The sequence below is a fragment of the Podarcis gaigeae genome, assembly GCF_964106915.1.
Source record: "Podarcis gaigeae genome assembly, chromosome: 2".
Lineage (NCBI taxonomy): Eukaryota > Metazoa > Chordata > Lepidosauria > Squamata > Lacertidae > Podarcis > Podarcis gaigeae.
Genome location: NC_139679.1, coordinates 91,093,200 through 91,107,043, shown reverse-complemented (window position 1 = coordinate 91,107,043; position 13,844 = coordinate 91,093,200). Strand labels below are relative to the sequence as shown.

General features: G+C 44.7%; 1 protein-coding gene across 2 annotated transcripts in view; it reads left to right on the top strand.

Annotated features, from left to right (window-relative positions):
• The first annotated feature begins 6,240 nt into the window (after nt 1–6,240).
• The window catches only part of LMCD1 (LIM and cysteine rich domains 1), a 59,395-nt gene continuing 51,791 nt past the window's right edge, over nt 6,241–13,844 (top strand). Inside the window, exon 1 of one of the 2 annotated variants that reach the window (XM_083725009.1) lies at nt 6,241–6,703. In XM_083725009.1, the coding sequence (XP_083581135.1) occupies nt 6,677–6,703 (27 nt within the window). In that variant the 5' untranslated portion in view covers nt 6,241–6,676. The remainder of the gene's footprint in view (nt 6,704–13,844) is intronic. The other variant, XR_014560633.1, reaches the window with a different exon arrangement.

Here is a 13,844-nt window from a genome sequence, read left to right as displayed (position 1 = left end):
TATTGACCTCTCTGTCAATGATTCTTGGTATTGTTATTCCTCATTTCAAAAGAGTAGATTAAAAAATATATCGCCAAAAAAGAAAAAGGGAAAAAACCAACTCTGTAGAAATGTTCATCTCCCCCAGGCCCCACTCCTCTATGCTAGTGATTAGTTCATGGTCTTATCAAAAGAAATCCCTGAATTTTGCCCAAGAAAAGAGCAATACAAAAACCTGAAGACTCAAAAGCAGCGTGAAAATATATATTTAGCAGTAGTCATCTTTGCAAATTTCTTTTATTTTAGAACAATAAATATATGCACAATTGATTCCATGTGTGGATTTCTCTGTATGGATCCAAGACACAAACAAGGTTCATGTCCATATTATTAATTTATTTCATAACTTAAAAGAACCCTACCCGACTTCAGAGTGGCAAATAGACTTCTTTTCTACTCCCATTCCATTCTCACATGAGGTAGATGCAGAGATGTAGGCGGGTTTGCTACACTACTGTCAATGACATGAGTACCCAAGCTCATATGGAAGGGATAAAGACTGGAAAAATGTAAATGCCTTTGCATCACACTAAAATGACAAGTCTGTGGGCCTTCTCTGCACTTTGCCTGGTGGTGACGGCACCTGCTGAAGGGTCTCCAAAGTAGTTCTTACGGTTCAGGTAAGTACATGCAGAAGTGGGCAATGATTCAGGTATCCTGGCCTGGTCCCAAGGGCTTTAAAAGTCAAGTCTACCTTAAGACATTATGCTATCTGAGGTAGAAAACATGGCGACCTCCTTCCATATACTGAAACTGACTAGACTGGCAGTTGCATCTTATTTCAACATTGGTGGCAAAAAAACTGTCCTATGTATCTAGGGGGCAAAGTGCAGACTGTGTGGCATACTTCAACACCAGACCAGTCCCCTGTCCTGACTAAGGGCCAGTCGTTCAAAGGTCAAAACCAGCACTTTTAAGTATGGTTCTGAGCATTAAACACTGGTACACATGCCACATGCAAATGTAAATGCCTTTGCATCACACTAAAATGACACGTCTGTGGGCCTTCTCTGCACTTTGCCTGGTGGTGACGGCACCTGCTGAAGGGTCTCCAAAGTAGTTCTTACGGTTCAGGTAAGTACATGCAGAAGTGGGCAATGATTCAGGTATCCTGGCCTGGTCCCAAGGGCTTTAAAAGTCAAGTCTACCTTAAGACATTATGCTATCTGAGGTAGAAAACATGGCGACCTCCTTCCATATACTGAAACTGACTAGACTGGCAGTTGCATCTTATTTCAACATTGGTGGCAAAAAAACTGTCCTCTGTATCTAGGGGGCTAAGCGCAGACTGTGTGGCATACTTCAACACCAGCACCAGTCCCCTGTCCTGACTAAGGGCCAGCCGTTCAAAGGTCAAAACCAGCACTTTTAAGTATGGTTCTGAGCATTAAACACTGGTACACATGCCACATTTATGTAGGTATTGTTTAATTCAGGGGCGTTCCAAGGCGGGGGCGGGGGCGGGGGCGGGGGTGGCATGTGCTATTCCAAAGGGAGGGTGACAAAATGCTGACCCCCGATCGCCAGCACCTCCCGGGGCTGGCGCCCCGCCCCCCCAGCACATACACCATGCCCCCCACAGGCGCCATGCCATGACCCCAGGACATGCATCACATCCCTGGGACTCACACCACGCCCCCTGGATACTGGAGCAGGTTGCTCCTCCTCTGGTTTAATTCCCTTTTTTATCTTCCTTCCTTCCTCTACAAGTACCATAACAAGTTACCGTAAATTATAACACAAACATCAGTTTTATGTGCCTATGTCTTCTTAATCTGTAATGTGTGAGGTAACACATGAGATTCACCCATCGATGACTTTTTGCACCTCGATCAAAAACGTTGTGGATATAAAAAAGTGAGAGGCTAGGTACCCTATCACATCTTTTTACTTCAGCAATCTAGTTTAAACAACTATAAAAGGATGTAAAAGGAGACATGAAGTCTAGGCTTTTCTTTCCTAAACGTCTTTTCAGAATAAGAAAGGAATTCTGTTTAGTTAAGATATCACGCTAATTCCAAGTTACTACAGATTTACCAAATTGCAACCATTCTTTTCCTTTTGTCACTGTAGGCTGCCTTAAAGGACTACTCACCCATGAATACGCTTCAGGATGCATCAGACTTGTGAAATACACAGGAAGAAGGTGATCTCCCATGCTGCGCACTTTCCAATAATGAAGACCATTTCCTCCTTCATCAGCCTGTCACGTCAGTTCCCAGAGTATGACCGTTACAGAGATTTAATCTACATTTAGTCAGAAAATGATTTAGTTTCTTCATAACAAGCAGACAGGCATAAGACAGATGTATTAGTCAGAGGCAGTCAGAGAAAATATTTTTTGGAACCCTGCCCAGACAACACACTGCCTGAGCATCTCAGCATCTTCCATGACAATGTCCTTCAGAACTTTCTGTTTATTTCCCCCATGTTTCTAACCCAAATGCTTTCATTACTCAGCTTGTTTGATGCTCAAATTCCATTTCAAAGTTGAATAGTCATGTCTGGCTACTGTCATTAACATTCAGAGCACCTTTTTTTTTTTTTTTTTTTTGATGGGGTTTTAAAATGTTACCAGAGACAATGATAAATTTCAATGAATCAAATGATTTATCTTCTCAAGCCAATAATGGGGACTGGGAAAGGCTAGAAAAACCCCAAGGGACTAGAATTCTACCCATTAAGCTAACCTGCTTACAGCTGATTCCAGACCATTTCATGTACAGTGGTACCTCGGGTTACATATGCTTCAGGTTACATACATGTGCTTCAGGTTACAGACTCCGCTAACCCAGAAATAGTACCTTGGGTTAAGAACTTTGCTTCAGGATGAGAACAGAAATCGTGCGGGAGCGGCGCGACGCGGCGGCAGCAGAAGGCCCTATTAGCTAAAGTGGTCTTCAGGTTAAGAACAGTTTCAGGTTAAGAACGGAATGAATTAAGTACTTAACCCGAGGTACCACTGTATTCTTGTTTATTTATTTGTAAGCTTTGAGACACTTAAATTTGTGTTCCATGATAAACACAAAGCAACTGCAGATAACTCTTGAGGAACTATCTTGAAGCACACCCAAAACTCAAAATGTATTTGTAAAGATCCCTTGGTCAGTATTTTATTGATTCATGTGGAGCTGGATGCTATGGGCTGCTTTTCATATTAGATTTTTTTTATGGTGTGCATCTTATTATGTAAGATGTTTTACGCAAACACCTAATAATGTGTGTGAATTTAGCAAATATGATTGCAAACTTCTTTCATGAAAGCGGACCATCATAGACCAAGGTCTGACCATATTGTTGTTGTTGTTGTTTTCTGTTGAGTGTATACTCAGCGGCAGATACAATGTGTGAGATGACTCCAACAATCCTCTCTATATGCTATTTGGTTCTCGTCAAAGCTCAGTACAGGTGTGGCTGCTATCTGCTTATGCAAAATTAGATAAAAAGAATTTAAGAAGGACCTGAAACTCAATCTATTAGTAATACAAATGAGCATAATTGAAGATCATGTTGTTCCAATAGAAGAGGTGTGGAGAACCTTTGGCCTGCCTTAAAACGGTAAAGGACTCTTGACAGTTAAGTTCAGTCACAAACAACTCTGGGGTTGCGGCGTTCTTCTCTCTTTACAGACCGAGGAAGCCGGTGTTTGTCCGCAGACAGTTTTTCTGGGTCATGTGGCCAGCATGACTAAGCCGCTTCTGGCGAAACCAGAGCAGCGCACGGAAATGCGATTTACCTTCCTGCTGGAGCGGTACCTATTTATCTACTTGTACTTTTTGGGGTGCTTTTGAACTGCTAGGTTGGTAGGACCAGGGACCGAACAACGGGAGCTCATCCTGTTGCGGGGATTCGAACCACTGACCTTCTGATTGGTGAGCCCAAGAGGCTCAGTGGTTTAGACCACAGCGCCACCCGCATCCCTGGCCCGCCTTATGTTGCTCTAACTACAACTCCCATACTCCATAGGCCATGCTTGCTGGGGCTGATGGGAGTTGTAGTTCAGCAACATGTGGAGGCCCAAAAGTTCTCCACACCTGCCACAGCAGCTTTGGATGCAACATGTTTGAGTCTTTGAAGTTGTCAACACATAGGCTGTGAAGCACCCTGGGATCTATGAATGAAGGGAGATATGCAATGTAATTTAATAATAATAAAAATAATAATGTTAATTCATGGCAGATGGACTTAGATGGTTACTCTGTCACAAGGTGTCACCCTTACAGCCCACATGCAATTTTGTTTACAATTCAAAATTCTGTTTCCCTGTATCACTTAGCTTTCAGGTGGCATAGGTCTTAAAACCACAAAATCATAAAAGTAGGTAAGTGGGTATAGGACTGCAGCATAAAGACCTTGCTTGACCACAGCAAGGTTGTGTTTCCCTCTTGCCACTGCATTTCAAGTCACTTTCTTGTCTTGCTGTACACGCCAATGCACATTAACTGACTTGTTCCTCTGTGCCAAACTCCAATTCACTTAAGTTGTCATCTGCCTATGCACAATGGATGCCTCCAATGTACACTCTTCTGCTTAACTGAGGCTTCTGTTTTCTAATCAGTTGGAACCTGGTTTGTGGGGAAATGAATCAAGCGGGTGTATTACTTATGAAGCTGCAGAATACATGTGTACGTGCCTTCTGACACCAGTGGTGTCAGCATGCTGGGGTCAGAGGAAACAGTAATGTGTATGCAGCCCAAGTATAAACAATAAAAAGTTTTGTGGCATCTTAAAAGATGATCCCATTTTATTGGGACATTAGCTTTCATGGACTAGAGATCTTAGACCATGTATCAAAGGTAAACCCCACTTGCTTCAGTGTGACATATAACACAAATTTCCGCATGCATACCTGGAAGTGTGTCCAACTGGGGTTAACTCCATGGGAAGTGGATTTAGGATTGCAGCCTTACTGGTTTGTGAATATGCTCAAAATTGCAGCCCAAGGAACAAGACCGCTTGTTCGCTTAAGAACCTATTTCCATTTACATTATTTAACAAAGAAACGAAAGTTGTTTTCCTATTTCTTCCTCATGAACATGTGGAAGAAATTTGAGTAAGACATAACAGTGTGTTAAAAATGGGAAATGGCAGGTTTGGTTTAGGGCCACTTCACAGAGACGTAGTTAACAACTAGGCTAGAAAATAGGAAAATAAGTTTGAAAACCCTCCTTTAAAACTTTTGGAAAAGTATGTTTTGAGTCTCCAGAACAAGCAGGGAGCCTTGTTCTTTACAATTTGGATTGGATCTCACATTTTAGTGTCCTGTGCGTGCGCGCATCCCAGCATCAGGGCAGGCCCTCTCTGCATGACAATGGTCTCACATAGCAAAGTAGGTTAGGTGAGGCGGGCTGCTGCTTGGCAAGATGATCTGCAAATTGCAAGTGGGTTTCCTAAGGTTTTATCCCCTTTGAACCCACGATGGGTTCAAAACTCAAAAGCCAATCAGTTCTTTAGATTAATTAGCAATTCGCCAATGGTTAGATAGAAGAACAATAACTCAAACTTTTTAGAAGAATTGGCAGCTGAATCCTGTTTATCCCAAGACCTTGAAGATTAAAGCATACCCACAGACAAACAGATTCTTTGAGTTGTAAATTAACAAGATAATCCATTCACACTGAATCCACTGGGACAGCCAGGTGTCAAGAACCACAAATCAACTAGAAACTCCCTTTCCTACAGATGGAGAAAATAACACTCTTAAGGACAGAAAGTCTGCAATTAAAGAAAGATACACTTTCCCAGGATTCCACAGCATTTGGCTCTTCCACAATGCTCTTCTTTAACATGAGCCAAAGTTTTAACTTGCTAAATTTCCCAACATCACTACATGGGCCATCCTAAGTCTGGCAGAGGAAAAGCAAGTATTTGAAATGGCATTTGAGTTACACCACCCTTTTTGCAGGCACTGCCCTGTTTTTTCCCCAGCTGCAGACACCAGTAACAAACAAACGTTGCCATGGCTTAAAAATATGCATTTGGCTTAAATAAAATGTCTGATTAGCGCAACGGCGATGAGGGCCACAGTTTAGATCAGAAATTATTTTTGGATTTAATGGGCTAATAATATCCCAGGTTCCCCCCCCCCGCCCCCCGCAACACACTCACTTCCTCTTTCTGTGAATGAACTGGCTTGCTTAAGCGCAAGATTTTCCCCTTCATCCTTTAAAAGGGAAAGCAGGAGACGCGAGATCCCGGGGCGGGATCATTGCAGTCTCCTCGCTCGAAGCAGCTGGGCGAGCGCTGCCTCCACAGCTGGAAAACAGCGTGTCTCTGCTCGCTCCATCCTTTCCCTCTGGGGGTTAAAAAGCAAGCCGAAGAACCTTGAGGATTAAAGCCTCACTTCCCATTGGCTGGAAAAGTTTAAAGCCCTCATCTGATTGGCTGGCAGGGTGTTTAGAGGAGTTGTGAGCTCCAATTAACGGGGTTCCATGCAGGCAGTTTGTGAATAAACGCTGGGGATTGGAACGTGGGGTTTGCTAGTAGCTCCCGGGGCTCCTCGGTACCTACAGCAGTTTGCGATTTTTACTCACTCCAAAGCTGTTGTCCCAGCTAAAGAATTACAGCAATAAATATTTGCACGCCTCAGGCAGATTCAAATAGGAGGAAGCGCGAAGCAGGGAAGGCAAGCTGAAGAATGGATCTGAGTTCAGGAATCCAAAAGGTAAATTGCAATATTTCTTCCGCTTTACTTCCTCTTGCTTCCGTAGTTATTGCTGAGGAATATTCGAGGTTAGTTTTAGTTTCTCTCTCAACAGCTGTGGCTTTCCAGCAGACCGCAGCAAACAAAGACTTTACCTGCGAGGAAGCTTCACTGAAATCACTGGGGCTTCCCTTTAAATAGACCTTTGTACACACCTAGCCTGGGATTAAATCGCATGAAGTGGGAATTATTGTTTGACTGAAACATTCAGCGTGTTGAAGGGACGCGCTGCTGCTGCCGTAATCTTATCGCTGATAGATTCCAGTCGGTGTTTTATGGGGAACAAACTCCAGACTTGAAGAGTCTAAAAAGTGCGCTCAATACTATTGTGATAAGGAGAATCCAGTTTTGCACAGACTGTTCTACTACTGTTCTGGATTTTATTCTAAGAAATTAGTGGCTGGAAACTGTGTGCGTGCTTTTTCACTTTAACAGTCAACTTCAGTAACTGTAGGAAAGGAAAGAAATTCAGCTGGTCTATAAACTTCTTCATGTGCTGAAAAGCAGTAGCCACAGGCTAAGTATAAGGTTCGTAGCCTTTGCTTCTCCCGCTGCAAACCTGGTCTGTTGGCCTGATGCCCAGGCTCTGTATGTGTGTGCATATAATGTGCTGGATGTTACAGGTCACACAAAACAAAAAGGAGAGGCGTTTCTGTTGCTCCAGCAGCTTGAATACAGATCACTTTCTTTCACAAAGCATATGGAAAAGTAGCCATGAAGCTATTCCCTGCAAATGGACCTGTGAACTGTGGGTCAATATCCAATCATACCTTCTGCTTGTAGGCATAATTCTTGAATTCTTGCTGGGGGTTATTCCCTGGTTAAATGACCAGGATATCATTCCTAAGCATACTGTTTGAGAAGTAAATCCTACTGAAATCAATGGAATTTATTTCCGAGTAAGAGTGGTTAAGGTCAGGCTCGTGAGAAGAAGATCTCTGCAGCATGTTGTGTATTGGGAAATGCTAAAGAAGTATTGAATAATTTATGGGTCGATCACTGGACTCGTTTGCACTAAGTGTCTGGACCTGTGTGGAATTGGAAGGTTATGTTGAAGTAGGTGCTGGTTCAGTGGAATGATCAAAGGGTGGGTCACAAATAAGAATGTCTTCAATTCCCAGATGCAGTTTAGAAGAATTTCTGGGAACCTGTGCCCTGAAAAGAAGGCCTTTCACTTGGTATAGCACAGGGGTCTGCAACCCGCGGCTCCGGAGCCGCATGTGGCTCTTTTACACCTTTGCCGCGGCTCCGGGGCGGATACTAGCGAGGGGAGGAGGCGCATTGTGCGCCCTGACACTCCCCACTGTGACGGGCGCTGTACTGGCTGTGATGTCGCATGGGGGCGGTGCGTGCGTTAGTCACGCACTGTCCCGACGTCACCTTCCCACCCGCTGTCAGATCGCGGCTCTGGAGATATATTTGTTTTAAATGTCGCAATGGTTTTGCGGCTCCCAGTTTTTTTTCTTCTTCGGAAATGGGTCCAAGTGGCTCTTTTTGTCTTAAAGGTTGCAGACCCCTGGTATAGCATATAACAGGACTGCATGCCCTTTGTTCTTAACTATAAGAATATTGATTTCCTTCCCCCATCACTTCCTTGTTCAGATTGGCTATGCATTTTGAAGCCATAACTTTGGGACTGGGAGGGTGAAAGCTTTATATTCAGGAGGGGGGCAGTTAGATGTCGTTGGTGCAGAAAATGAGACTCAAGGTACTGGACTTGATCTATTTCCTAACAGACGGTGATTAGGTTATAAGACACTTTGTCTAGTGTGTAATATAATAGGTGTGCAAGCTTGCTTGCAAACAAAACTGTTTAATACAGTAGTCAGAAAATTGAGTAGTGGCAGCGTTACAGTATTTGCAAAGGGTTAAAATAACCTGGACCACAGCACTGTGGAGCATGGAAATAGTCATCCCAATAAACTAGGTGCAGGGACTTTAAAAGCCAGCCTCAACATGCTTATGTTGCAAAACCTTTTCCACAATCGGCATGGGATGGTTGTTGTGTGCATACCAACAAATCCAGGAAAAGACTTGTTCAAAACAAAAGGTCCATTTCTAGCTTATTGCTTAACCCTTCTTGTCTCTCTTATGATAATTTAATATCTCTCCTGCCCTCTGTTCTCAGATCCCTTGAATATGAAGTTTTTCAACTGATTTTATTTTTAAGTTTGCTTTTTCTGAGCTTTCTGGGGGAAACCACCTCTGACTTCCAGCTGCTCTGTCAAGCAACTTCTATTCTGCTTCTCTTCAGTAACTTTGGCACAGTTGATTATCTCTTTCCCTTTAACTCTCTGTGTATCTATGACTGAATCTATGCATACTGTATTCATTACAGTGGTACCTCGGGTTAAGTACTTAATTCATTCCGGAGGTCCGTTCTTAACCTGAAACTGTTCTTAACCTGAAGCACCACTTTAGCTAATGGGGCCTCCTGCTGCTGCTGCATTGCTGCTGCACGATTTCTGTTCTTAACCCGAGGTAATATTTCTGGGTTAGCAGAGTCTGTAACCTGAAGCGTATGTAACCTGAAGCGTATGTAACCCGAGGTACCACTGTAGTTCTATTCTATACTCCCCCCTTTATGTTAGTGTACCCCAGAGTTTGGTCCTTAGCTTCCTCTGTCACTTTATTCTGGGCCCAAAATCTGGGATCCCTTATGTTACATCTCACTCAGTGAGATCCTCTGAGGGGACACTTCTGGTGGTTCACCCTGCCCCTGTGGTTCAGCCTTTGCAATGTGATTTGTTTCCACCATTCTAACCAACCAGTATGTATTGATGGTTTTTATTGATGCTTCTACTGATTTTATTAAAATCTTGTATGTTGTATGGCACCTTGATAAACTTTTATAAAAGTCTGGATTATAAGTATTTCAAAAAATAAATATTCATCACTTTATCATAACCGACTACTCACTCTTGCCTTTACTTATGGTTTTCAATCCTTTATGCTCCACTCCTGAGAACATGACAACATTCATGTCTTCGTCATGTCAGCTTTAACTTGGGACTTGATCTTTCATTTCAGTGGTGGTGGGACTGCCATTCCACACTGCTCTGGTAGTAGGCTGGGTCCTGACTTGTACGCAGTGCTGCTCTGTCAGTACTAGAGGAAAGGGGTTCAGGTAGTAATTTTTGCTGATTGTCCTCAGCCTCCTGTGTCTCCCTTGGGAACACACACCCAAACAGTTTTGGAAGTGTATGGGAGGAAAGCATGGAAGCTGGCACTTGTGAAATTGTTGCCTTGCTCCTTTCCTCCACTGAATCCTAGTTCCCTGCACAACTGAAGGAGCCCCTCCATTCTCACAGAAACAAGTGTGGATTCAACCCAGGGTCTGCTTTCAGGGAACCATGTGGCTAGTCCCCATGCCAGTATAACTTCATGGGTGCGTCTAGCACAAAGAGTGCTGTATGCTGCCACAATAGCAAAGTGTGTCAGAAATCCTCCTTCACGTCTTCTCTTGCTGTCCATCTTGTCTAAGAACATAATATTGCTTTCATGTTTAATTTCCCCTAAGTTGCACCTGTGGGTGATTAGAAATTATGTGGTGGCATCTTAAATGTTCACTGCATCAGTAATATGGGAATGCTGTCATTGGTGATGACTCTAGCTTCTAGTGATGCTGTTGGGTAAAGGATAAGTGAGGTGCTAAAATGCTAAAGCTGGCTTCATCAGTGTTGCTGGATGCAACAGAAGGCTGCTTTTTTTACAACTTATATGTGGTAAAGCATTTAAATGGCTAGCACATAGCTCCTCATCAGTTAACCAAAACATCGTGGGGCATCTTCTCACAACACGTAGCTGCTGGTGAACTTGAGAATGGTGTCCAGTTAAAAGATGGAGCTTGTGTGCCTTTGGTAAAAGGACGAAAGGGATTTAGGCTTCCAAGAGGCATCTAGAGTCCTTTCTACACCCAATGACTTTCTTAGGCATGCATTAGGACCTCTAATCACAGTCTACACCTGAACGTAAAAATGCTAGGACAAAAATGCTTCATGCTAGCTTGAAGTAGCAAAAAGGCTTTTCAGTAATGGAAAACCCAATTCAGTGCATATAGGATATTTGATTCATGCAACACAGTAACCCAAATGCAGGGCTGTCTTAAGCATATTTGGTGCTGGGGAGCAAAGATCCACCCGGCGCCCCCCCCCCTCCAGGTTGCCCAGTCCCAGGAGGGCAGAGCCGGCTGGCTGCCTCAGCATCTTGCTGGCTCAGTCAGCCCTGAACTCATGGCGCAGAGCCGCCCACAGCAGAAGAGCCCGCTGCTGCGCTCTGACCAACAGGCGGGCTCTTCCCCGGACTCAACTCGGGCCCCGGACTCTCGGCTTGGTGCCCCTGAGAACCCAGCGCCCAGGTGCCTGCACCCTAGCACCTATGAGTAAGACGGCCCTGCCCAAATGTTGGTATGGACATACAGGCTGCGGGAGAGGAGTTGGAAACCATTTTGCTCTTCCTTTGTCCTTTTAATGGCTGCACTGCACTAAGCTATACACCAAGGATTAGCTTAGCATTTTGTCCGAACCAGGACTCCTGCTTAAGCCCCCTCCTCAGCACTAGACCAAGTTTTGCCAGAATGAAATACTTCCCCTGATGTTGACACTGGGTCAAGTATTGCATTTGGGGTAACCCAACATGGCGGAAGGGTTGCCATGGATCCTACTGAAAACCCCCATATAAAAGTGTTGCTTCCATTGCTCACCCACCAGGGGGTGGAAGGAATTGTGAGTGACTAGCAACAGCCACTGTTCTGTGTCGTAGCTCAAGGTGTGGGCAGAAACACTGAAGAGTAGTTCAGATGGATTAGCAATGGGTCCCTTTGATCTCCTTGACCCTCATCAGGTGCCCAGCCATCAACATAAGAGGTCCGGCTAGAGCTTCTGAGAATTAGCTTTCGTCAGGTACGAAATCTGCACTCCCCTCCCTTTCTTTTGAAATGGTGCCATCTTGAGCAAGAAATATCAGCACCATAGATGGCGTGTGAGGCCTGTACTGCTGTGGAGTAACATTCCAAGCTGCCTGACACCTGAACTGGAACCAAGTACAACACTGGCTGACCAGAAAGAAAACAGTCGTGCAGCTAGGCCACACTTCGGAACAGAAATGTTGTTGCCTAGTCAAAATGAAGAAAAGACCTTGAATAACACTATGATGCCCAAGGCGTGCCTAGGCCTGGCATCATTATGGCGGCATGACTCCTCTCTCTCTCTCTCTCTCTCTCTCTCTCTCTCTCTCTCTCTCCCCCCCCCCCCAATTGGGGGAAAGTCTCCTCATTTTCTGGGCACTAGGCAAACTGCTGTCAGTTTGGAGCATGGCTTAGCAATGCCAGTGTGTGCAAGTCTGTGACTACAGAATCTGGCATCCATTATGGCTCATTTCAGGGTCCTGCAATGTTGATTGTTCACTCACTTTGGGGCTTAATTATTGTTGATACCTTAAACGGCATCCTGTTAGTAAAAAGGGAGGCAGTGCATAGGGCAGCCATTTCAAAGCTGGAAGAGCTTAACTTGAGAAATCTGAAATGAAGAATCTTAAGACAAAACTGGAATGGAGCTTGATGGCTTCCATCTTTTGAACGTTATTGGAAACAGTTGGCGCCAAGATGGAGATGTAATCTAATACAACCCACTCCCGCTGAATTGAAACAACAACTCCTTCAACAGAAACCTAGCACGAACGAAATGTGTTCCCAGTGTCATTCTCAAAAAGGGGAGAGCTGACTGTTTTTCTTCCTTTAGTACTGCTCTAGTTCTGTGTAGGCCAGGGGTTGCCAGCAAACATTTGTACACCTGAGGAGAACCTGCAATGGGCATCACACACACACACACTTCAACCTGTTCTATTAGCTACAGTAGAATGGATAGTGGATGCACAAGCAAAGGCCTTGAGATCAGTGAAGCCATTCGTGAAGGAGCAGCACTGCACAAGATCTCCTCCTGTCCATATTTTTAAGCCTTATTGAACTGTATGTTAAAATAGTGTTTTAAAAGCCCTAAGCTCTTCTCCCAAATTGGGGTGGGTGGGTGGCCCCTGGGAGGGGGGCACAGATCAGTGCCACAGGTGGCCCATGATGAACAGCCCTAGCACTGTCTGCCAGTACCTGCCATTCCATAGACTTCAATGGGGCATGGAAAAAGTAATGTGTGAAAGGCTGCATAGAATTTCACCAATCCAGTGCAAACATGCTCCTTGACAAGCCTAAATAAAATGCACTGGTAAAGGTAAAGGTAAAGGTACCCCTGCCCGTACGGGCCAGTCTTGACAGACTCTGGGGTTGTGCGCCCATCTCACTCAAGAGGCCAGGGGCCAGCGCTGTCCGGAGACACTTCCGGGTCACGTGGCCAGCGTGACATCGCTGCTCTGGCGAGCCAGAGCCGCACACGGAAACGCCGTTTACCTTCCCGCTGGTAAGCGGTCCCTATTTATCTACTTGCACCCGGAGGTGCTTTCGAACTGCTAGGTTGGCAGGCGCTGGGACCGAGCAGCGGGAGCGCACCCCGTCGCAGGGATTCGAACCGCCGACCTTTCGATCGGCAAGTCCTAGGCGCTGAGGCTTTAACCCACAGCGCCACCTGCGTAGTTTCTGCACTGGTAGTTTCTGCAAAAGAAAAAAAGGGGGCATACAAGCTGGAGAGGAAAAAAGGGTCAGAAGTGTCCATTTCACTGCTTTTAATGCTCTACCTGGTGGTATTATGTATCAGATTAGTTTGATGGTTGGCTCATTAGGTGTAGCATGTATGCCAAGTTTCAAAGTATTAAACTCAGCAGGTTCCACTTTTATAAGCCATCAATTTTTGAAGCTTAGAATAATGAGACTTCTCTTTGCTATTCCTCTTAACTATAGAGCCACTCCTGTGCCCCTATACAGTGGTACCTCGGATTACATACGCTTCAGATTACATACGCTTCAGGTTACAGGCTCTGCTAACTGAGAAATATTACCTCAGATTAAGAACTTTGCTTCAGGATGAGAACAGAAATCGTGCTCCGGCGGCACGGTGGCAGCAGGAGGCCCCATTACCTAAAGTGGTGCTTCAGGTTAAGAACAGTTTCAGGTTAAGAACAGACCTCTGGAACGAATTAAGTAAGTAACCAGAGGTAC